Genomic DNA, 21,130 nt, shown 5'->3' on the forward strand with positions numbered 1-21,130 from the left:
GACGTTACGTGATCTGGGCTGCGATATGACCTCGCTACGCTACCTGAACGTGTCGCGCTGTAGCCTGAAGCATCTGGATGGTACCACCGGACTGGAATCGCTGGAGGAGCTCGTGGCCGATTACAATCTGATCGAGGAAGTGGGACCGTGCACCAATCTGATCAACATAAAGAAAATCAGCCTCAAAGGGTAAGTACCAGGAGCGGACAAAATGGCCTGCAACTGATCGCGATAATCTACTTCCAGGAACCGGATAACGGATCCCGGCAGCGTTACCTTTCTGGCGCTCTGCGAAAAGCTCGAGTCACTGGATCTGCGTGAGAACTTTGTCTCCGAGGGACCGTCCTTCCGGCCGATGCTAAAGACCAATATTCCGCAGTTGCGCTGCCTCAACGCGATCCCATTCAGTGATGTGGGCCGAGATGAGGAAACGGATCTTTCGAGCTCTGAGTATCGCTCGTCGAGTTCGGGTAGCCTGGAGGAAGGACAGCGTGAGCGCTGGGAGGTGACGGGATTGGGTGAGCGTCCCCGTGGACCACCGGTTCCCAGTCATGCACCACGCCGTCCAACAACGGCATCAATCGAACGTCGTGTAACGGTGGAACTTCGTGACCAGGAACGGCCTTCAACGGCAGGTAAGTCAAAAGCCAGAGCAACATAACCGAAATCAGCGTGAGAGCAAATTGGAACATGCCTCTTTCCAGATCCGGTCAAGATAAAAGCCCAGCTAACGTCCGGTGAACCCGTTGTGGGCAGTATCGTCACCAAGGCACGCCGCCGACGCCGCCAGCGGACGGCCTGGGGTGAATCGACTTCCTGCTCCAGTGTCAGCAGTTCGGATTCGTCCTTTTCCAAAGAGTTTCCCGAACGGTTGCCCCAGAAAGCGGTCGATCTGGAGCTCGGTGTAATCGGTATGCGTCAGGCCCAGCCATCGCATTCTGGTGGCCACTCGAGGCCGGCTGGGCAACGACCTTCGGAACCGGACGGAACCGACACGGCCATGCCAGATGATCCGCAGAGTTTGTTGCGTGCGGCACGGTTGTGGCGTCAGCGATCGGTGCAAACGCGTGAAACGATTCGTGAGCAGGAACAGTTACTGGTGCTCCGGCAGTTGACCGATGAGGATTAGCTGTCCCCCCCGAGGGGTGGTGCGTGACACTCTACTATCCGTGGTGTCTACACGCGAGTGAGCAGTAGCGTGTGCCAGTGAATCCGATTTGCGTGAGTCCAATGGATGTGTGGTGTAGTTGCATATAATTTGTAGTGATTCTTTAGAATTGAGTTTTATTGCACTTTACTAAAGTGTCAAAGTGAAACGTTACCTGGTAATAAAGCACCTTCAATTGGATTTTCACTAACCGATCGTGTTTTACGCTCAAGAGCAGATTGGTATTCTAGCTTTCGACAGCAAATGCCGATGCGCTTCACCGTCGCAGTGCTTGGAACAGTTTTCATGCTGCTCCGCTGTGCTGTGATGTTTTCCGTGACAGTTTTCACAAACCTCCTTCTGGATGATCTTTGTCACCGGCGGCATCTCCACGCTGGCCTTCGAGTGGTCCAGCTTATCGTTGAGGAATATCCGCATCAATCGATTGACGGTTTTTGGATCCTCTTGGTGCAAGAAGCGCCCGGTTCGTGGCACATAGCGTACCTCCAGCGGTTGATAGTGATCGATCAGCAGGGAACAGCAATCTTCCAGCGGAATCCAACGATCCTCGTCACCTACAAGGAACAAGCCGGGAGTTCGCGATGGTTTACGCTCCTGGAAATCGTATTCTTCTATCAGGAAATCACTAAAATTTTCTCGATAAGCCTTCAGGTATCGTTTGAGAGCACCGGGTTGTGACAAAGTATACTTGTACGCTTCAATATCTGCCGGTTTGGCAAAGTGTGCCAACATGCGATCCACCAGCTGGAAATCACCCGAACGAGCGAATAGTGACGGTAGCTGCGGAAAGCATAGGAACAGTGCCTCCGCTTGAACGCTTAGCGGTATCACGCCACGCTGATGGAGCTCCTGCAGCACACCCATCGAGGGAAGACCCATCATGATGTACTTGGAGACGCGTTGTGGGCATTGGTTGAGGAGCTGCCATCCGACGAGCGCTCCACCGCCATGACCGACGAGAATGCAATCCTTCTTGCCAAGGCCATCCATCAAATCACATACGAGCCTTGTGAGGTTGTTCAGCTTGTACGTGATGTCGTAGTGCGGTTCATCGGACTGACCACAACCGGGCAGATCGATCGCGACCGTCCAGTAGTCTTCGGAGAACTGTTTGATCTGTTGGCGCCACGAGTACCAAAAGTCAGGAATGCCGTGCAGAAATAGCATCAACGGCTTACTGCTGGAACCACTTTCGACGTAATGGATCTGTAGTTTCTGTTAAAGAGGGGAGTGAAAATTGAATCATTCGTCGCTTTGGAATGGATTGCCTGGATCACCGTGGACCGGACTCACTTACGTGCACTTCTAGGTACCGATGCTTTCCCCACCTGCCAGGCTTCATTACATCTGGCGGGTGTTTGCGAACTACTGGTGCCCAGTACGTCAGATGGCACCACCTGATCAAACACTGCAGGAACTGACGACAGAGCAACACTACGCGCTTCACAAAACCGACTACTAGCGTATCCATGGCGGCAATAATGGCGGGCGCGAGTTGGCGTTTGATTTAGTTTTATACTAGACGATCGTCATGGGCGACCGATCGAGCGAGGGTTTCTGGTGGGAGCACGCATCGATTTTGCAGTGATCGCCATTGCACGCCAGGAAATGCGCGATCGGTGAGCGGATTGACTAACTTTCGCTGTATAAGCGATTGATCAGGTACGAGTGGATTCCATTCCAATATTTACATTTGATCAAGCATTGCCAGTGGTGTTTGTTCAGCCGTTTATGATAGTTCAATAGGAGCGAGGAATATAAAATAGCGACCCTTCTCTGGTTCTCTGGCAGTGCTTTCAATCATAGTTTTAAGATGTGGCAAGTGTTGATAGTTGTGGCTTCAGTTAGTGTGCAGCTCGGTGCAACGGATCATCTTCCTGTGAATCGAGATGAGCTCCATAATTTGTTCCCCCTAACTCTCATTCACATGAACGATCTACATGCTAGGTAACAAACAGGCATCGTTAAACAGCGCAGCGCGTTTGCTTCAATTTCGTTTTTCATTCACCAACCGCACAGATTCGATGAGACATCAAACAAATCGTCAAAATGTAAGTCCGATCTTGGTGAAGAGTGCATCGCGGGCATTGCACGCATTCAGTATGCCGTTTCCAAGCTAAGGAGTGAGTTCCACAACCACACGCCCTTGATGTTAAATGCCGGGGATAATTATCAGGGAACCATTTGGTACAATTATCACCGATGGAAAGTCGTAGCCCAGTTTATGGAACTGCTGCATCCCGATGCGATGGTATGACGTTCGTAACGGCACGATTTTGCGACGATTCTCACCCTTGGTACTATCTTTTTGTTAGACGCTCGGTAATCACGAGTTCGACGATGGTTTGGAGGGCTTGGCACCCTATTTGAGCCATCTTCAATCGGTGGGAATTCCAACGTTGGTTTCCAATTTGATCGACAGTTCGGGCGGAATTCCGAAGCTTCCTGCATCGCTGATCATTGAACGCCAGCAACGGTCAATCGGAATCATTGGAGTGATCTACGATAAAACCAATGTACGGTGGTAAGGTGGAAGGCATCGAGGACAGTTTTCTGATAACATTCGTCCTGCAGGAATTATCCAAAACAGGAGACTTGGAATTCAAAGATTCCATTGCCACGGTGCGTGCTGAAGCCGAAAAGCTGAAGCAACGTGGAGTTAACATCATTATCGTGCTGTCACACTGTGGGCTAGAGATCGATAAGCAAATTGCGCTTGATGCCGGCGATCATGTGGATGTGATCGTTGGTGGTCATTCACATTCGTTCCTGTTTTCTCCCGACTCCGAGCAACCGCATAACGAGCAGGATACCATCCAGGGTGAATATCCGGTGGTGATCGAGAACGCCAATGGCAGAAAGGTAATGTAGTGGCTCACGAATCACGCGTTGTATTGCCTCTAAGTTAAATGAACTCGATTATCCATCAGATACTGATTGTGCAAGCGTATGCGTACGGTAAGTACATCGGCCGCTTGACGACGTATTTCGATGCGGATGGTGAGATTGTGTACTGGGAAGGCTTTCCGGTGTACATGCGGCACGATGTTTATCAGCATGGTAGCACGTTTAGGTTGGTGAAAAAGCTACGCAAGCAAGTGCAGTCCTACGCATCGACAAAGATCGCCGAAACGAAGATCGATCTTGAGCAGGAGACGTGCCGTACGCGTGAGTGCCGACTGGGTAGCTCCTTTGCGGATGCAATCGCCGATTACTACACCAACGAAACGTTCCATCCGGTAGCGATTGTTAATGCCGGAAACTTCAGAACACCCATCCCAAGCGGAGGTAAACCAGTGATCAATCGCACCAACATAAAATGCACAATAATGTAATGTTCCACTTTGATTTCTTTAGACATCACTAATGAAGATGCTATCGGTGCTGCTCCGTTTTCCAACTCCGTCGAGTTGCTGACGCTACGGGGTGATTCGTTGTGGAACCTCATCGAACATTCGGTGGTGTGGGACGCGAGCAAGCGTCTCAACGTGATGCAGGTCTCGGGGATCAAGATCGTGGCCGATCTCGATCGTAAACCCTACGGTAGGGTAATTACGATCGAGGTGCAAGATCTGCACAGTAAGCGCTACAAACCCTTGAACCGAACGGCCACCTATAAAGTGGTGACACTGTCCTTTCTCGCCTCGGGCAAAGATGGATTCAAGTGGGCCCTCGAGAGTATCGATCGGCAAATTGGACCGCTTGATTCGGATGTTTTCATTGGATATTTGAAAAAGTTAAAAGTAGTTACCGAGCAGAACGTCCCTAGCGGTAGGTTCATCACCAGTGGAACGGTTACATCGTGAGCCTAAATTAATAAATTGACAACGATGGTTTGTAGCATTAATTATGATCTCACGTAATAAGTGTTTAGTTAATTTAGCATTCGCGCATGTTTACTACATTAAACATCTTCAGAAGCTTCATCGCTTCTCACGCTTGTGCTTGTATATGAATCACTCTCTCCCCTCTGCCAATCATTGATCGCAATTTGTCTCGGGATGGAACGGAGCCCACGGTGATGCGCTTTTCTTGATTGTTCATCGTACCTTTCTCAAAAGTTTCTGCTGTCGAAAGTAATCAATTGGACTGCAAAATCATTATACGGCACAGTGCACTCTGAGGCTACCATTGAACACTGTGCTACGCCTTCGCGTACCGAGCATCGTCGGTTTGGCGCAGCTTCCCTCCCTTGGGCGGGTCACGGAATTACGAGCTTCGTCATCATCATCGTAATCATCGGCCCCGTCAGCTACCATATTATCATGCTCTGGCGCATCCGATACACAAAAGAGTCGCCGTATTTATGTGTCGCTCGTGGTAGTGGCTCGATGACGGTATCATCAGCACTATACCTATAAATGGCTCCCTGACACGGACACACCCCAACTGTTGCTGATACAAATCGCACCTTCACGCGGTATGCCTGCAGTGAATAACTCTTTCACTGGTACAGCGCAGTACAGTTATTGCAATGAAATGTTTCTGAGGCGATATTTTATTTTAAAAATCGATTTTAAATGCTAACAGTATTTACTTACAATTGTAAAGCACAGTAGATTATTGTTATTCGACATCTATATCATTTTATGGAAATAGTCTATTCAAAAATAAAAACTAACACTATTATAACATTTATATGGTAGCAAATTAATGTTGAAAAATAAGGCAATTAACCAAAAATGTATAAAACGGTTTAATAAGAAACTCCTCAAAAAATAAGAACTGGTAAAAAAACGTTGCAAACTCGAGCATTATTTGTTCAATCGAATGTTAAATAAATTATTTGATCAAAGCTAAACAAATATTAATTCGTCTCGCTGCCGTGTAGCTAACAATCATTGTTTGTTTGCCCAATACCGACTCTGGTGACTCTCTGGCTCATCATCACAGCTCGGATCGCTCTCTCTCTCTCTCTCTCTGCTTCGCCGGTGGCGGCTTATCGCGTTGTCGTTGGAAGGGAACCCGGGACGCCGCACTAGAATCACTGGCGATCGCGGCGACCGTCAGTGAGTGGACGAATCTCGCGAACAACACATCGCGAGCACACCCCCCGTCTGGTTCGTAAACGATTCTAAAGTGTCCCCGTGGCCTGCGTTGCCCCTGGCTCCGCGCTACCAGCATGGTTGTCTACTACATCCGTGAATCGATCTCGTTCGTGGTGGCGTACGCACTGTGCGCGTTCCACAGTGCACGCGTGCTGTTCGGTATTCTCGTGCTGTTTGTCACGAAACCGCACACCAAATTCTGGATACCGAAGAAACGGCCAACGCCGCCGGCCTGTCTGGAGAAGCAGGATTATGGTGTGCACAAGTACCAGAATGCAAACGTAAGTTGTGGCATCATCAGATCACAGGCGCGTGTTATGTTTCATTTGGTTTGGATCGGTTTAGGGCATTCGGATACACTACGTCGAGGCTGGGGATCATTCGAAGCCACTGATGGTGTTTGTGCACGGTTTTCCGGAGTTCTGGTACTCGTGGCGCCACCAGCTAAAGGAATTCTCTAAAGATTACTGGTAGGTGGCCTCAGGGCAGCTGATGCGATCGCTGCAAATCAGGTGGAGAGATCACACGGGGGTTCATTTTCCCATTCGCAGGGTGGTGGCGTTGGATATGCGCGGATACGGCGACACGGAGAAACCCCAGTATCGGTTCGCGTACCGAATTGACAACATGACCGAAGACATCCGGTGTCTGGTGCGTGGCATAGGTAAGTGGGCGGTGCGCACAATCAGCCGGGTACAGCGTGGGACCGGGATGTGTCCAAAGTACACTCTTTCACAGCCCAAGACGCCAGCCGCTACTGATTGAGCAGCTGAATATGATAAGAAACGGCAAACGGGGCGCTAGATAAGCTCGCTCGCTTGACGATGGACCAGTAATTTGGACCGATTATGAAATCCAATGCCAATGAGCGTCGCACAACCGCGTTGTCATGGGGTCTGGCTAAATACAGTGTTTGAGCCTCACCGTGTACCTCGCGGTTTTTTGCAGCGCATGAGAATTCACTTTACCGTAACACCGTCACTCTCAGCCTTGCCGCGGAAGGCGGAAACAGTGCAATGCGATTTCCTGGCCCCAGTATCGGTGACAATTAGACGCAGAAAAGCTGCTCGTTCGACGAATTCCCTATTTTACGATCAATTAACATAAAACAAAAACGTTGGCCCTCTCCTTGGTGAGGGTCAACAGCGAGCCGTTAACGTTCGAACCAAACCTTTTTTTTTTGGTGACAGAGTGTAATCAATCTAACCGTTGACCGCGGTGTGTTGGTTCGGCGTGACCTTGACCAAGAGGCTGATCATGGTCAGGTGGGCTTTTGGGCGATTAAAAGCACCGAGATAAAATGATCGATAGTTTGTCCACAAGGCTGATGATGATGATGTATCCACGCAGCCTTGCGTAATCCGATGCGCTACAGGCAGCATGGGCCGGGCCATAGGTGTGACAAACTGTTGGGATCGGGATGGGAGGTTTACCGTTTGGATTTCGGAGACGCCTAAATTTGTTCGAACCGAACGGATGGAGACGCAACTGTTGACAAAAGTTGGCGGGATAGGGGTGGCCGTAAAAAAAAAACACATTCGAGAGGTACTCGTCGCTCTACGATCTTTGGTGATCGCCACTTTCGGTTTACCACTTTTACCGTCGGTGAGATCGTGTGCATTCAATTTACACCCCGAAGCCGTTGGCGTAATACCTGTTACGATCGACCTATTTTGGTTACTGTAGATAAGGTTGAACCTTCGATGAGTATATTTAATGTGTTGGTAGCACGCATTGATCTACCAAATGGCACCAAAATTACCCTTTAAGTTATTGTTGAAATTAAGACTTATATGTTTTAAGTACTACGAAAACAGAAATCAATGAAAGACAATTTTAAAAAAACCTTTTTTTCACAAAAAAAGGAAAAATTGGTGACTATTTGAGAAAAGATGCTTAACAAACGAGCTCTAAATTAACAAATTGATTGTTCATCTATTTCCCTCCCATTTACAGCGCCCGGACGGGAGAAGTTTACTCTAGTGGCCCACGATTGGGGTGCAGTGATTGGGTGGCACTTTGTCACCAAACATATGGACCTCGTCGACCGATACATCATGATGGATGGGCCGTCGCGGCGAGTCGCCCGCCAGCTGTACTCCACCAGCAAAACCCAGTTCAAAATGTCCTGGTACGTGTTCTCGAGAGGTAATCCGGCAAACAACTGTTATACCGATATTCATGCTCCTCTCGTTCCTCTACCCTCACAGGTACATCTTCTTCTACCAGATGCCCTGGCTCCCCGAGTTCTTCCTGCAGCTGATGGACTATCGGATCTTCAAGATGATCTTCCGTGAGCACGGTGGTGAGGAGGTGATCGAAGCGTACAAGTACACCTTCTCCAAGCCTGACGCACTCACCTATCCGATTAATTACTACCGGGAGAATCTGCGCTTCTTCGCGGGCGAACTGCCTCCCCCGAATCCGAAATCGTTCGCTCCCGGTCTGTATCTGATGGGTGAGAAGGATCTGTACGTGTCGCAAGAGACGGGTCCGCTGTTGCAGAAGGATTTTGAAAACCTAGAGTTCCGTGTTGTGCCCGGTGCCGATCACTTTGTGCAGCAACACAAACCCGAACTGGTCAACCGTTACATGCGTGAGTTTCTGGCGAAGAAGTAGGAAGCTGCACTACCACTACCTGTTGTTATTGCTGTTAATTTTATTTATTAAAGAAACCTCGTAACAACCTCCCACAAAACGGGCCAACTTCCCTGGTTCCCATGTTTTTTTTTTCCTTTTCTGTCGACGTGAACTTTTCGGTGGCGCAGGTTGTTGAAACAACTTTGTGGTTCGCTCTGCGCTACTTCCTTTCCTACCGTGCTCCTTTTAACCTTTAAACCATCGCGGGATCGCTGGGTGGCCACCGTTATTACAGCCGGTGAATTTTAATGCTCGGCCGAATGGTCCAAGGGTCTCTCTTCTCCTTGCTCTCTCTCTCTTTCTCTTTCTCTTTGGCGCACACATAGAAACAAATAGAAGCCTGGAGCGGGCGAGGACCCCCCAAACCAACGGGCACCAGTCAACACTCCGAAGCCGAAGCGAAAAATCCGAAAGGACACCTTCACTCCTTCTCACCTCCCGCGGGTGGTTACGCAGCGGGTGTTCGCGATTGACGTCATCAGCCGAAGTTTACGTCATAAGGACGAGCGACGTTCTGCTTCAGCGGACCGAACGGACTCCTTCACCAGTGGTCCTCCCCCACCCTCCTCGATCAGGAGGATGTCTATCTGGCTTTTTACTACGGTTCATTCATTCGCTTCATCCTGAGCGAACGGTTGAGCGAATGGCCATTACGCATACAGACACACGTGTGGCCGACATGTTGCAATCGGGTTTTTAGGCAAAAGGACAACGCCGAGCACAGAATCTGCTCTGATTCTCTGGAGTATTGAATCCTGTCCTGTTGCCATCTGTATCTTTGGCCCAAAATATATATTTTCGATTTTGTTTGGTTGTTTGTACTGCATTCACTGATTGTTGATATCAGTTACATCCTGACAACCTCCAAGGATACTGTTGTCACCATTTGCCCTCCATGGCAACAACGTACGTTACAAACCCAACGATGGGTTACTTCGATCGAGCAACGCAACAGCAAAAGGGCGATTCGCTGTGCTTCTACTTATTGTTTCCTCTACTGGCGGCCTTCTTCGATGACGTCCTCAATCTGCTCCGTGAGTTGTCCGAACAGGCGGCGATGATGACGGAACGGAAGGACGAACGGACGGACATGTTTTTGTTTGGAGCGCACCTGACTCTCCTGCCACTTTTCTGCCACTTGGCGGTTACCGGCCGCTGGGGTTCCGCCGAAGATGGATCGATAGCGCTCGTTCGTTCGCTCGCTCGCTCGAACCGGGCTCCAGTACTGCGCATGAGCCCTTCCCGGAGGGCCACGGTATGAGGGGGCGGTGATTTCAACCGAAGCCCGCACCCGAAGCCCATGCTGGGCATTATATTATTGGACCAGTACTCTTGATTGGCCGCACTACGCAATAACTGCACGCGCGCGGCACCACCGTGCACCGTTGGCACGATATCTCGCGGCCATCTTCAGTAGTCATTGGGCAGATCTAGGAGTGAACAGTGGCGCCCTGTGAACCTACGCCAGGACTAGGCCCTAGCCCTCTGTATTTCCCTCGGTGCACGGGTGTCCCCTGTGTCGCTGCTCCCGGTGTGTGGTGATTGGTGTTTGGACTCCCCTTATTATCGGATGTTTCCCATGGAGCTGCATTCCCCTTCCTAGCGCAAGTGCCAAGTGCATTTTCCTGCAGTGCTGCTGCTCCATCCAATTATCCTCGAGGGCGAGCGCTCGATGGCCTATCCTTGGTGGTAGAGTGCCGTTCACCGAGGGCCTAGCAAGCAAGTGACGTGGTTTCGTGGCAGCGTCTGTTAGTGCGCACCGCACCGTCGGTTTGTGTGTGAGTGGGAGGAGGGAGTGATCAAGGAATGGAATCGGCGGCACGGGTCCACCAGCCATCGTCGAAGGCGTCGGCTGGCCGGACGACGCACCGACGTTCGAGGCGTAGCGCCACACCGCAACGGTTGGAGCAGCTCGAACAATCGGAGATCCGGCGTGACGATGGGGCAACGGGAGACCAATCCGCGGAGCCCGAGGGTACTAAAAATAGATCCACGTCAACCCTTATCCGGGTAGTGCGGCGTCCTGATACGCCCGAGAACAACAGTGGCACGGGTAGCACAACAACGAATGCCAGCAGTGCCAGTGTTACGACCTCGCTGGCTGGCAACCAACAGCCACCGTCGAGTGATGGTGTCACGGTGAGGACAAGGCGTCGAGGGAAGTCACGTACACCGACCGAGCCCGGTGGCACACCGGTCGTTGTCCCTGGCGAGGCCACACTTGTGGATGAACCGACGGAAGCGACGGTAGAGGTGGTTGCCGTTGATCTGGAGAGTGGTGTGGCCACCCTCGAGACGGTACCGGGTGGTCCAGGGGATGAGAAGATCCAGAAGGGTATCCTCGGGTACATGGATCGGCAGCTGAAGGTCCAATCGTTGTCGGATCCGCAAAAGAGTCCAGCACAGCGGAGTACCCGCAGCCGGAGCAGCCTGGAGAAGAGCCCGAGGCGCAAGCGAAGCAAATCGGAGTCCAGGAGACGCCGCGAGCGGAAGATGCTGGCCGCTGGGGAGATGGAGGTGCGGCAGGCCAACGAAACGCTGATGCGCTACCTGAAGCAGTGCTCCGACTTTAACGATGCATCACTATCGGGCGACCTGGAGATTCCGGAACATCTCGAGGATCGGCGTGTTCACCGGAAAACGAAATCCCAGCGGGAACGGAAGGCCCATCAGCTGCAACCGTCCGACCATCGGGCGTCCGGTACCAGATCATCCCACGGTTAGTATAGGGCCCCAGACAGAGGGCGGTGCAGGTGAGCCGGTTCTAAAATTAACCTCCGGTCCGGCCCGGCCCGGCCCGGCCCGGTGGTTTTCAGTTTCCAGCACGTGGGTGTGCTGGTAGAACACCCGCTTCGGGTGCCCCCCCCGGTGACCGACCGAAGGCGAGGTTGGATCGCATTAGTTCACGGCTATTTATAGGAGAGTTCTGCTCTTCGCGTCAGCGTCGAGAGCACCAACTCGGTGTGGGTTTTTTTTTGTTTTCCGATGGTCAACCTCGGCCGACGTTTGGAGGCAAATTGTTTAATTCTGTCCAAGGTGCGAGGTCGTGGAGGAATAGATTTTGGGTGGACCCTGTGGGCGCCCTTGATCCATTCTCGGTCGATCATTGATCGCCAGAAGGCGTAGACGGTAAGGGTGCTCCCCAAATGCTTTCCATTGGTTTACGGCAGATATGGGAAAAAGGGAACGGAGCACAGCGGGGTACGATGTGGTAACAGGATAATTAGATTACCCTCGAGGAAGTGACCGTACCGACGGTTTCCCCGCCGTAATAAAGCCGATTTACGGAATCATGGTCACGTAATGGTTGGGCGGAACATCAACATTGCCGTTTCAGTTTTCTTTCTATTTTTTTTTGCTGTTGTTTTTGCCCGGGTCTTTGGTCTTCGTTTTTGCGATTCAGGCGAAGCGAGGAGCTTCTGTTGCTGGGCCTGGTCCGGCTTTGCGACCGATTCCGATGTAAGATGTTAATGTTTCATCCGGGAACATCCGGTCGGCGCAACACGAATCATAGATCAAAAGGACTTATGGGATGATAAAGGGTATAAAGATGGTAAAAGGATTTCCACCTTTGGTTGGAGCTTTTTTTCTCCGGTGCTGCTAGCGAAGGGAAAAATCTAATCCAATTTACAAAAAAAGGTTAAATTGCCATGCTTCAGCCATTTGTTCTGGTGGCCCCTGGCGGAGTTACTAAAAGTCCTTTGCAGCAGCCACGGTAGGGAAATCTATGAATAGCTCCATTAGAACCCTCGCATTCGCTGCGTATTTCGTATTGTAAATTGCTTTTGGGCTAATCGATATCGGGGAATGATAATCCGTAATAGATGCGTGAATGTGACTCCTATCGTACTGCAGAGTACGCAGTCGGCGTTGGGGCCTCATGGTATGGCCCAGAATGGAACCATTTTAGCTCTCGCCCGTTTCCGTTTCTCTCGCGTCGGCGACACTCAAAACAACGTCCTTACCGGGACGTGGCCAGCAATTGCGATGACGCCCGCAATCGGGCGTACGTGGGTGGATGGGTTTGCAGGACTTTCGCAGGATCGAGAGAGAGAGAGAGAGAGAGAGAGAGAGAGAGAGAGAGAAAGAGCGAAAGGTTCTCGAGCATCATCGGGCGCGTGTGTTCTGCTATCTCGGACCATTTTCGGGTTCTGTGCTGTTGCCTTTGTCGGGCGCAATGACGTCACTCCCCGGTTGGGTGGCCAAACGAGCAGAGGTGGGGTTTTATCAATATTTCTATTATTGCTGGTGGCCGCCCTGTTTTCTTTTCATCTTCTAGCCACCGCCGTTGTCGTTTTCGGCGTTTGGCGTCCAAATTTAGCTTCGTCGTTTGAAGCATTCCAAGAACAGCAGCGTAGCGAATGGCGCTTTTAGACAGATTTAAGAGACCTTCTCCTCTCGGAAACTCGAAGCCTCGCCACGCCAATTGATGGGCTATGGGAACACTGGGGTTGTAAGAGTGAGTTCACCTGTTTCCCTTCAACCAAAAGTATGATTTGGAGACTTTTGTATCCAACAAAATTCCCATCGAGCTCCCTTTTTTTTTATGAAACAGTTAAGGACATTCGATGCGACCTGGTGTGTCTGTTTTTGCTGCACGCTTACGAGTAGGTGCCTTATCGTATTCTTGCTGTCCCCTTACTGGATCTATCTGCGCCATTTGCTGCCCGTGCGAGGGAGCCCTTTTCCCAGAAGAAGAAAAGATAAGATACTGTGCCGTGAACTTTAACAAGATGGCGTGACCTTTCCCTTTCGAGCCGGAAAGCCACCACCGTTGACATTTACCGGTCGCTGGCATTCCCTTGGAAATGTGTATTCCATTCACGTAGGTGAGGGGGGGGGGGGGCGGTGGGTGAAGCCGTCGAAAGAAATTACGATCCGACCTATCTGGAGCTTTTCGTTTTGGCTGATTATTTCTTACGAGCTGTACGAGGCGAGCCGCTAACTAATTAGCTCGAGAAGACGTGGCGAGCAGACGTTTCTTCGGTGGCCGGTGGTCTGCAGGCCTGGGGGAGGATTTCCGGAGAACTACTGGAACTTTTAGCAAATGATCCGTGCTTATACTGTCGCTTCTACGCTTTCACTCTTGCAGCTGATGATCTTCTGAGCTACCATGGAGAGATCTACAACCCCTTCACGCCGGTGGTGTCACCGACGACCGAAGGAGCACCGACGAGGATCGACAAAATGTACATACAGACTGCCAGCGGTTACCGACCAGTGGACAATACGTACTCCTACCATAAAACGACGGCAATGATTGCTGGTGGTGATCCGGAAAGCAATAGGTATAAAGGGTGTCTCCCCGTGAGAGGTTGCCAAAAAAAAGCAAGTCCTGACTCTAACGACATGTGTTGTCCGTTTTTGCAGCAATACAATAAGCACCTCCGTGCATCTGTCCTGTGCAGTTCAGCGGGTGTGGCACCTTCTTTCGACCATCTGCCACGGGCTGCTCGGTGGCCTAGCGTTCGGGCATCTGTTACTGATCTGCACGACCAAACCGTACGACTGGATGGAAGCCTCGATCCGGCACTATTCATCCTTTGCCGAGGTGTACGCCAACACTTTCTACTGCTTGGCCATCGTTTGCATGGTTTCGATATTCGATCGGTAAGGCAGAAAGAAGGAGGAAGTGTACGCAGAAGTGAGAGATTGTTGTTGACTGTTTTGTATTTCGCAGCGTGGACATTGCGCACGGTGGTGATTCCAATATCTCCTTCCGGTCAGTCTTCGTTATCATGATCTACGTGATGACGATCATACTGAGCCTATCGGCTGGCTCGATGGATGAACGGCTGTATCTAACGCCGACTTTGAACGTCACCGTTTGGGAGGAGGAGCTGGTAAGTGTTCCAAGCGAAAAACGAAGGTCGTTGTAAAGGAAACTCAAACGCAATCCTTCATTCTGCCACAGGAAACAAATAAAGTGCTGAGCATCTGGAATGCCCTCTCGATAGCGCGTAGCGTCGGTGCCATCTTTGGCTGGCTGGTGGTGGGATTTCTGCCCAACCAGGACAATCTTTACGATCAACTGCTAGAGATGGAAAAATATCAGCTGCAGTGAGCTGCCGCTCGTAGCGCTGAATTCGGGTCCGGGGACCGCTCTGTAAATATTCCTGGTAGTGCAATAATGAAGGGAGAAAGCGCAGAAACATAATCACGCTTAATCTGTTAATTCTGCAAGACGGAGACGCTGCCAGCCGCTGGGACCGTAAGTGGCAGGTCGTGCGCAAGGGGCTGTGGTTCAATCATGCGAGGGATGAGCAACGTTTAGGTAACAATGAATTGAATTAGCATGTATAGTGAACGTTCTGCATGCACCGGAGAACGGTGTAGTGTGCACTCATGGTGACATGGAAACGGAAAGGACTGATAATCATTTTGTAATCAAATGATCTAGTATTCCACAAAAGTACACGAACAATTAACACATCAAGGCTAGCATTAGTGGGTAGAAAAGGTGCAAGTAGCAGAGACGACGGTCTGAGATAAAGGAGGGATGAAGAGTGAGAGCGGAAGCAAGCGGCGCAGTCTCGTAGATAAAGTGACGAAATACTCTGAACTGTTATGATTATTAAGTAAATTAAATCCACACACGCGCAGGCATGAATATCCATACTATCATTTAGCGAAATACAGAAATGCAACGTAATATGCTCGGCGTGGTTTCTTTTCTTTATTCTTGCGAAACACGTTGTCTTGCTGTTGGCAATTTAAAACGGGCTACAGAACCCTACAAATGTGGTTGACGTTTGTAAGGTTTTAATTAACGGTCATTTTCAGTGTTTCAAGTTCAAAAATGACATTTACAGTGATGGTCGATGAAATAGAAGCAATTTAGTTTGAGAAAAAAAAGCAAAAAAAAAACACAAACAAACGAAATCAAAACAAAATCGCTCTTTTCGGCCACGAACGTGTTTTAAATCCGGAGCATCCGCGTCCGTGCAGTAAGTATCTTCCTTGGACTCGGGAAAGCAAATGCATGAACAGGTTTTCCTTTGCAGGATGGACGAAATAGCCACGGTGGGGTTCGAAATAATCGGCCTGGTGCGAGAAAAACCGGAGGGTATCACCAACGATGACCTGTCGGAGGGGCTGAAGACGGTACCGGTAGAACAACGGTTGCAGGCCATCAACAAACTGCTGGCGGATGGTGTGCTCGAGATCCTGAAGAAAGGCACGACGCTGATCTACCGGCTGAAAGACCCGGGCAAGAAATCGAACGTCCCGAAGGACATCGACGCGGAGGAGCGTGTTATCTACACGATTGTCGAGGAGGGAGGCAACAAGGGCATCTGGATACGGGATATACGCGTGAAGTCCAATCTCGTAATGACGCAGCTGACAAAAGTGCTAAAACAGCTGGAAAACAAGAAGCTGATAAAAGCGGTCAAATCCGTTAACGTAAGTCCGTTCGGTCCAGTCCCCTTTCGAGTCCCATCGTTCGCTAATCTCGCTCCTCTCTACACCCGATAGGCCAGCAAGAAGAAGGTCTACATGCTGTACAACCTGGAACCGGATCGTTCCATAACGGGAGGAGCGTGGTATCAGGATCAGGACTTTGAGGCGGAGTTCGTCGACGTACTGAACCAGCAGTGCCTACGGTTTCTCCGCATGAAACGGGATTCGGCGCGCACGAGCGGCGAAGGACCGCTGGCGGTACAGAAACTGTCCGTATGTTCCGTCGCCGATGTGCACCGGTTTATCTCCGATCTGGGCATCAGTAAGATAAGCTTGGACGAGGACGATCTGGAAACGATTCTCAAGACGGTGGTGTATGATGGGAAAGCGGAGCGAATCGCAAACATGGACGGCGGATTTCTGTACCGTGCAATCGAGTCCCCGCTGGAGCCACCGGGACTAGTGCAGATGCCGTGCGGTATTTGTCCAGTCATCAAAAACTGTTCTGATTGTGGTGAAATCACACCCAAACTGTGCACTTACATCAGTGAGTGGTTGGACTGAGTTGGACAAAATTGTACGACTGGAAGGCTTTAAAGCAGTAAAAATAGAAAGGTACAGATTAAACAGCATGAGGCAATCATTCAATACATGCGTCAACGTTTTGGTTTCTTCGTAAATAATATATAAAAGAGTGTGATAAGGATGATGATAGTACCCGAGTGCAGGGTGAGCTAGTGGAAAAGAATTTCACTTTTAGTTTGCTTTGCATCGGTTTGAAGTGCGGTTCTTGAATATTCGATACAGCAGGACTTGTAGTAGCAAAAGCATTGCCAAGATGTTGAAGGGATCCGGTTGGCAGGAATTGATTTTCTGCACGTGGTTACTGTTGGCTGTTATCTGTGACGCGCAGCTTTCTCCGGCAGATGGACATGCTGGATGTAAGGTTCTAGTGAATAGGAGTTTTATGTGAGAAAGTGAGCAATGTTTGCCGTGTACCATTTTATCTTTTGATTTGCTAGGGAGTGCTGAGCGACGCTTAACGCGCCGAGAAGTACAGATACCGACGAGTACAAAAAGTCCCGGGGCGACGAGATTTGTTCCGTTGACCCCACGGGCACACGTAGTGACAACAACATCTACAGTAAAACCGATTCCAGCTACCATTCCCACAATAGTAGAGGTCACAGAATCAACTACATATATCACAACCGTATCCAGGGCTGAAACGACGACTGATTCAACTAGTACTACCTTGTCAACTTCGGAGATTGCTACAACGGAACAGGTGCCAGAGATTATTTCGACAACAGTAGAGGTCACAGAATCACTTACGGATATAACAACCGTATCTGAAGCAGACATAACGACTCATCCAACAAGTACTACCATTTCTACAGCAGAGATTGCGACAACGGAACAGATCACAGAATCAACTACCGATGGAACAACCGTATTCGAAGCAGAAATAACGACTGATCCTATAACTAGTACTACCTTGCCAACACCGGTGATTTCTACAACCGCTAAGCCTCCAGCCATTAAAGCTAGCACAACTAAGCGTACAACATTCACGTCCCCCAGGATGCGTTCGACAACGCAACCGATTCCAACGACCATTGCAACAAGAGCAGAAGTCACAGAATCGACAGACAGCATCAGGCAGGAATCAGAGTGGGAAACAACGACTGCACCTAGTAGTGCATTCTCAACACCAAATGCAAATGCAAATTTCGTTTTCTTTTGCTCCGCAGCCGCCATATTCATATTCATAATAGTTCTAGTCTTTATCATCTATCAAATGTGTCGCATCCGAAGTGCAATTCGTCGGAAAACATCACGGCCACCAGTTGAGTTGATCAAAGTTTTGCATCTGGAGGAAATAAATAAATGAATTGAGTTTAATATGTTCGCCCATGCTTCAAAGCATGCGTCATAGATTTGTTTAACCGGATTCACTCTATCTTCTTTCTTTTTTAATACGATTGGTATATGTTATGCTGGATATGCTGTAGCTGGCAGTATAACCCTTTCGGCTCAATGCTGAACCACAACCGAGTCTTATCAGTTTCCTCGCTTTTTGTCTTTTCTCAGTCCAGCAGTTTCTCATGGCAAGAGGGATGGAGATTGATAAGCATGTTGAGCGCACTGGCTGAGCTAGTGAGCAAGAATTTATCTTTAGTTTGCTTGGCATCGTTGTGGAGTACGGTTCGTGAAGGCAACGCCAAAAGCATCGCCAAAATGTTGAGGAGTCCTGGGGGGCAGAATTTGATTTTCTTGGTGTGGGGGCTGCTGATCGTGATTTGTGAGGCACAGCTTTCTTCCCGTGCCGGATGTGAGTATCTGTAGTGAGGAGAAGAATTTTTTGTGAAGAAAAGAGCAACGTTTTACATGAGATCGTTTTCTCGGTTTGCTAGCGAGTCCCAGGCGACCCTTAACGCGTCAACTGACGCCACAATGTTCAATACCCTACTTTCCAAACGGTGAGGCCAAAATTCGCAACCGAGGGCGCATGATACGGTACGATTGTATGATTGGCTTCAAGCTAATAGGCAATCGCTATTCAAATTGCCAAAATGGACGCTGGGATACGACGGTGCCGGTTTGCGCGAGTAAGTGGTGTATTTTCCAGCGGAGCATCGGAAACTAATCAATAACGGATATTTTGGGATTTGTTCTAACGCAATAGAACCTGGCTGCCCAAAGCTACCGGACGTGGAATCGGGCTACATATTATACGAAGCAAATAAGGCCTCTGCTTGGCTGTCGTGCTTCGAACTTACGGAACTGGCTGGTGCAAAGAATACGTACTGCAACGGGACGCACTGGGATCGGCCAATCGGCATATGCCGGCGAACCGATGCGATGACGCCGACAACGTGTGATTTCGAAGCGGAATCATGGTGCGGCTGGACGAATGATGCTCTGCATGACTTCGACTGGAAGCGCAGCGATGGCACTCTCAATCCCCGTGCATTGCGTACCGGACCCAAGTATGATCACACAAAGATGCAACCGAAAGCAGGCCATTACATGATCGTTGATTCAAACGAACAGTTCACGAACGATACCGCCCGCCTGATATCGCCAATATACGAGCCGGAATATGGCCAGAACGCTTGCTTTCAGTTCTACTATCATATGTACGGTGAAACCGTGGGTACGTTGCGGGTGTTTGTTAAACCGATAAACAGTGATTTGTACGATCTTAAGCCACTGTTCGAACAGCGGGGCAACCAGAAAAATGTGTGGCACGAGGGTAACATCGATATTCCGAAGCAAGAAGAGCGGTTCCAGATTGTGTTCGAGGCATCGCTCGGTAATCGGTACAAGAGTGATATCGCGATCGACGATGTGAGTTTGCTGCAGGGTGAAATCTGCCGTGCGGGGCTAGACGATGGTTTGGACAATCCCGAAGAGCCACCGACGGATGTGGCAAAGATTCCGGTGAAGATAGAAACCTGTGAAAACCGCTGTGGTAGCAGCATATTGCATACCGTGTTTATAAACGACACGATCGCCCTTTGTGACTGCAATGAGGATTGCGTTACGAACGACACGTGCTGTCCTGATTACCGTGAACGATGTGTCTTTGAGGTGGTTCCGAATGAGGAAGTTAAGCCAGCCTCATCTACCGCAGCCACCGTACCATCGACCTCTACTACAGTGAAAGCGGATCCGGTGACTTTCACTACTCCTTCGATAAGTACTACCACCACGGCTTCTACAACTAGTACTACATCTTCTACTACGGTGACCTCAACGACCACAAAGCCATCAACAATCAGAACAAGTACAGCTTTGCGTACAACATCCACCTCCACCAGAATACCTTCTACAAGGACGACGACGACAACAACGACGACAACGACGCCAAGGACGACGACCACGAAAAGTCCTGGAAGGACCGGATTCGTTCCGATGACCCCACGGACACGCGTTTTGACAACAACCTCTACGGCGAAACCGATTCCTCGGACCATTCCAACCACAGTAGCGATCACAGAAACCACTACCGACAGCACGACTGTATCGGAGGCTGAACCAACGATTTATTCCATTGTTAGGAACATTGATCTTTCTATCGCAGCGCAGAACATTCAGCCGGCCAAACGATTCCCGGTAGCTTTTCTTTGGTCTGGAGCGGCAGTATTACTATTCGTAGCGGTTCTAGCCTTCGTCATTTATCAAGTGCGCCGCTCCCGTACCGATGTACTCTCGCGGCTAAAAGAAAAGTCTCAGAAAAAGTTCGTCGAAGATATCCGATTTCTGGCGGGCGACGAAGACCTGGACTTCAATATTACCTCGGTGAGTGAAGGGGTGGAACCACAGGAGCAGCCTGACGGCAGAAAGGGCACGGAGGGGAAGTCAAAAGTCTCAGCAGGACGAAATCCCTCAACGGAGGAAGCGACCGATGGTGACTCGTCGGACGACGACGGAGCTGGCGCCAACGGCAGCAAACCCAGGGGAAAGAAATCATACGATAAATACGTTAAACCTTATGACGAGGACATGAAGGCGACCTTACTTTGAGTGTGTGATAAGCGAAGCAGCGGAAGAGCAATCGTGCTGATGCTCGCTCGGCCTCGGTCGTTTGTTGATGGCAAAGGGTCGTCTGGTGGCAACCGCAACACCCCCGCCGCTGCGATAACCGATCCGTGCACTCGGGGTAGGGAAAATACCCGCATAACAGGAAGTGCGACGTGCAAATGTGAGATAAAGTTCTGGGTTCTGGCATCTTCCAGGCCTGGTAGGGCGCATTCTTTGTGAAACAATCATGGATAGTACATTTAAGACCTTTTTTTCTCAAGTAAAAAATAAAGACTTTGGTTTTCAATTTTCAAAACTCAGTGTACTGCTTCGGTACTATTTG

General features: G+C 49.9%; 8 protein-coding genes across 8 annotated transcripts in view; 7 read left to right on the top strand and 1 right to left on the bottom strand.

Annotated features, from left to right (window-relative positions):
- The window catches only part of LOC126577197 (uncharacterized), a 1,618-nt gene extending 488 nt beyond the window's left edge, over window positions 1–1,130 (top strand). Inside the window, exons 2-4 of the mRNA XM_050238651.1 lie at window positions 1–189; window positions 247–635; window positions 705–1,130. The exon at window positions 1–189 is cut by the window's left edge and continues 140 nt beyond it. Of these exons, the coding sequence (XP_050094608.1) occupies window positions 1–189; window positions 247–635; window positions 705–1,129 (1,003 nt within the window). The 3' untranslated portion in view covers window position 1,130. The remainder of the gene's footprint in view (window positions 190–246; window positions 636–704) is intronic.
- Window positions 1,131–1,375: 245 nt separating this feature from the next.
- On the bottom strand, window positions 1,376–2,639 carry LOC126577198 (epoxide hydrolase 4-like). Its single transcript, XM_050238652.1, has 2 exons — window positions 2,466–2,639; window positions 1,376–2,383 (listed from the first exon to the last, which is right to left on the bottom strand). The coding sequence occupies exons 1-2, from the start codon at window positions 2,637–2,639 to the stop codon at window positions 1,376–1,378; spliced, it is 1,182 nt and encodes a 393-aa protein (XP_050094609.1).
- A 336-nt stretch (window positions 2,640–2,975) lies between these two features.
- Window positions 2,976–5,577, top strand: LOC126577195 (apyrase-like). The gene is made up of 6 exons (XM_050238650.1): window positions 2,976–3,115; window positions 3,188–3,419; window positions 3,484–3,684; window positions 3,743–4,030; window positions 4,099–4,456; window positions 4,526–5,577. The coding sequence occupies exons 1-6, from the start codon at window positions 2,982–2,984 to the stop codon at window positions 4,972–4,974; spliced, it is 1,662 nt and encodes a 553-aa protein (XP_050094607.1). The 5' UTR covers window positions 2,976–2,981; the 3' UTR covers window positions 4,975–5,577.
- A 605-nt stretch (window positions 5,578–6,182) lies between these two features.
- LOC126575161 (epoxide hydrolase 4-like) lies at window positions 6,183–8,908 on the top strand. The gene is made up of 5 exons (XM_050235714.1): window positions 6,183–6,497; window positions 6,562–6,686; window positions 6,768–6,880; window positions 8,173–8,347; window positions 8,427–8,908. The coding sequence occupies exons 1-5, from the start codon at window positions 6,291–6,293 to the stop codon at window positions 8,833–8,835; spliced, it is 1,029 nt and encodes a 342-aa protein (XP_050091671.1). The 5' UTR covers window positions 6,183–6,290; the 3' UTR covers window positions 8,836–8,908.
- Window positions 8,909–10,216: 1,308 nt separating this feature from the next.
- Window positions 10,217–15,557, top strand: LOC126574718 (uncharacterized). The gene is made up of 5 exons (XM_050235066.1): window positions 10,217–11,575; window positions 13,949–14,144; window positions 14,227–14,466; window positions 14,537–14,699; window positions 14,771–15,557. Exons 1-5 carry the CDS (start codon window positions 10,663–10,665, stop codon window positions 14,918–14,920), a joined length of 1,662 nt encoding a protein of 553 aa, XP_050091023.1. The 5' UTR covers window positions 10,217–10,662; the 3' UTR covers window positions 14,921–15,557.
- A 181-nt stretch (window positions 15,558–15,738) lies between these two features.
- LOC126574719 (probable DNA-directed RNA polymerase III subunit RPC6) lies at window positions 15,739–16,884 on the top strand. Its single transcript, XM_050235067.1, has 3 exons — window positions 15,739–15,803; window positions 15,861–16,260; window positions 16,333–16,884. The coding sequence occupies exons 2-3, from the start codon at window positions 15,862–15,864 to the stop codon at window positions 16,819–16,821; spliced, it is 888 nt and encodes a 295-aa protein (XP_050091024.1). The 5' UTR covers window positions 15,739–15,803; window position 15,861; the 3' UTR covers window positions 16,822–16,884.
- On the top strand, window positions 16,830–18,151 carry LOC126579118 (integumentary mucin A.1-like). The gene is made up of 2 exons (XM_050242425.1): window positions 16,830–17,198; window positions 17,280–18,151. The coding sequence occupies exons 1-2, from the start codon at window positions 17,096–17,098 to the stop codon at window positions 18,149–18,151; spliced, it is 975 nt and encodes a 324-aa protein (XP_050098382.1). The 5' UTR covers window positions 16,830–17,095.
- A 283-nt stretch (window positions 18,152–18,434) lies between these two features.
- LOC126574716 (uncharacterized) lies at window positions 18,435–21,069 on the top strand. The gene is made up of 3 exons (XM_050235063.1): window positions 18,435–18,592; window positions 18,675–18,869; window positions 18,947–21,069. The coding sequence occupies exons 1-3, from the start codon at window positions 18,499–18,501 to the stop codon at window positions 20,788–20,790; spliced, it is 2,133 nt and encodes a 710-aa protein (XP_050091020.1). The 5' UTR covers window positions 18,435–18,498; the 3' UTR covers window positions 20,791–21,069.
- The last annotated feature ends 61 nt before the right edge of the window (window positions 21,070–21,130 follow it).

Source organism: Anopheles aquasalis, chromosome 3, assembly GCF_943734665.1.
Source record: "Anopheles aquasalis chromosome 3, idAnoAquaMG_Q_19, whole genome shotgun sequence".
NCBI lineage: Eukaryota > Metazoa > Arthropoda > Insecta > Diptera > Culicidae > Anopheles > Anopheles aquasalis.

What these genes read in the sequence shown, in the direction of transcription:
- LOC126574718 (XM_050235066.1), top strand. Translation starts at nt 10,663, where the DNA reads ATGGAATCGGCGGCACGGGTCCACCAGCCATCGTCGAAGGCGTCGGCT. An exon ending in CGGTACCAGATCATCCCACG is followed by an intron (nt 11,576 to 13,948) that starts GTTAGTATAGGG and finishes TCACTCTTGCAG; the next exon opens with CTGATGATCTTCTGAGCTAC. An exon ending in CCGTTTGGGAGGAGGAGCTG is followed by an intron (nt 14,700 to 14,770) that starts GTAAGTGTTCCA and finishes ATTCTGCCACAG; the next exon opens with GAAACAAATAAAGTGCTGAG.
- LOC126575161 (XM_050235714.1), top strand. Translation starts at nt 6,291, where the DNA reads ATGGTTGTCTACTACATCCGTGAATCGATCTCGTTCGTGGTGGCGTAC. An exon ending in ACAAGTACCAGAATGCAAAC is followed by an intron (nt 6,498 to 6,561) that starts GTAAGTTGTGGC and finishes GGATCGGTTTAG; the next exon opens with GGCATTCGGATACACTACGT. An exon ending in ACCCAGTTCAAAATGTCCTG is followed by an intron (nt 8,348 to 8,426) that starts GTACGTGTTCTC and finishes CTACCCTCACAG; the next exon opens with GTACATCTTCTTCTACCAGA.
- LOC126577195 (XM_050238650.1), top strand. Translation starts at nt 2,982, where the DNA reads ATGTGGCAAGTGTTGATAGTTGTGGCTTCAGTTAGTGTGCAGCTCGGT. An exon ending in ATGAACGATCTACATGCTAG is followed by an intron (nt 3,116 to 3,187) that starts GTAACAAACAGG and finishes CCAACCGCACAG; the next exon opens with ATTCGATGAGACATCAAACA. An exon ending in AACACCCATCCCAAGCGGAG is followed by an intron (nt 4,457 to 4,525) that starts GTAAACCAGTGA and finishes TGATTTCTTTAG; the next exon opens with ACATCACTAATGAAGATGCT.
- LOC126574719 (XM_050235067.1), top strand. Translation starts at nt 15,862, where the DNA reads ATGGACGAAATAGCCACGGTGGGGTTCGAAATAATCGGCCTGGTGCGA. An exon ending in AAGCGGTCAAATCCGTTAAC is followed by an intron (nt 16,261 to 16,332) that starts GTAAGTCCGTTC and finishes TACACCCGATAG; the next exon opens with GCCAGCAAGAAGAAGGTCTA.
- LOC126577198 (XM_050238652.1), bottom strand. Translation starts at nt 2,639, where the DNA reads ATGGATACGCTAGTAGTCGGTTTTGTGAAGCGCGTAGTGTTGCTCTGT. An exon ending in ATCGGTACCTAGAAGTGCAC is followed by an intron (nt 2,384 to 2,465) that starts GTAAGTGAGTCC and finishes CCTCTTTAACAG; the next exon opens with AAACTACAGATCCATTACGT.
- LOC126574716 (XM_050235063.1), top strand. Translation starts at nt 18,499, where the DNA reads ATGTTGAGGAGTCCTGGGGGGCAGAATTTGATTTTCTTGGTGTGGGGG. An exon ending in GCTTTCTTCCCGTGCCGGAT is followed by an intron (nt 18,593 to 18,674) that starts GTGAGTATCTGT and finishes TCGGTTTGCTAG; the next exon opens with CGAGTCCCAGGCGACCCTTA. An exon ending in GACGGTGCCGGTTTGCGCGA is followed by an intron (nt 18,870 to 18,946) that starts GTAAGTGGTGTA and finishes CTAACGCAATAG; the next exon opens with AACCTGGCTGCCCAAAGCTA.
- LOC126579118 (XM_050242425.1), top strand. Translation starts at nt 17,096, where the DNA reads ATGTTGAAGGGATCCGGTTGGCAGGAATTGATTTTCTGCACGTGGTTA. An exon ending in GGCAGATGGACATGCTGGAT is followed by an intron (nt 17,199 to 17,279) that starts GTAAGGTTCTAG and finishes TTGATTTGCTAG; the next exon opens with GGAGTGCTGAGCGACGCTTA.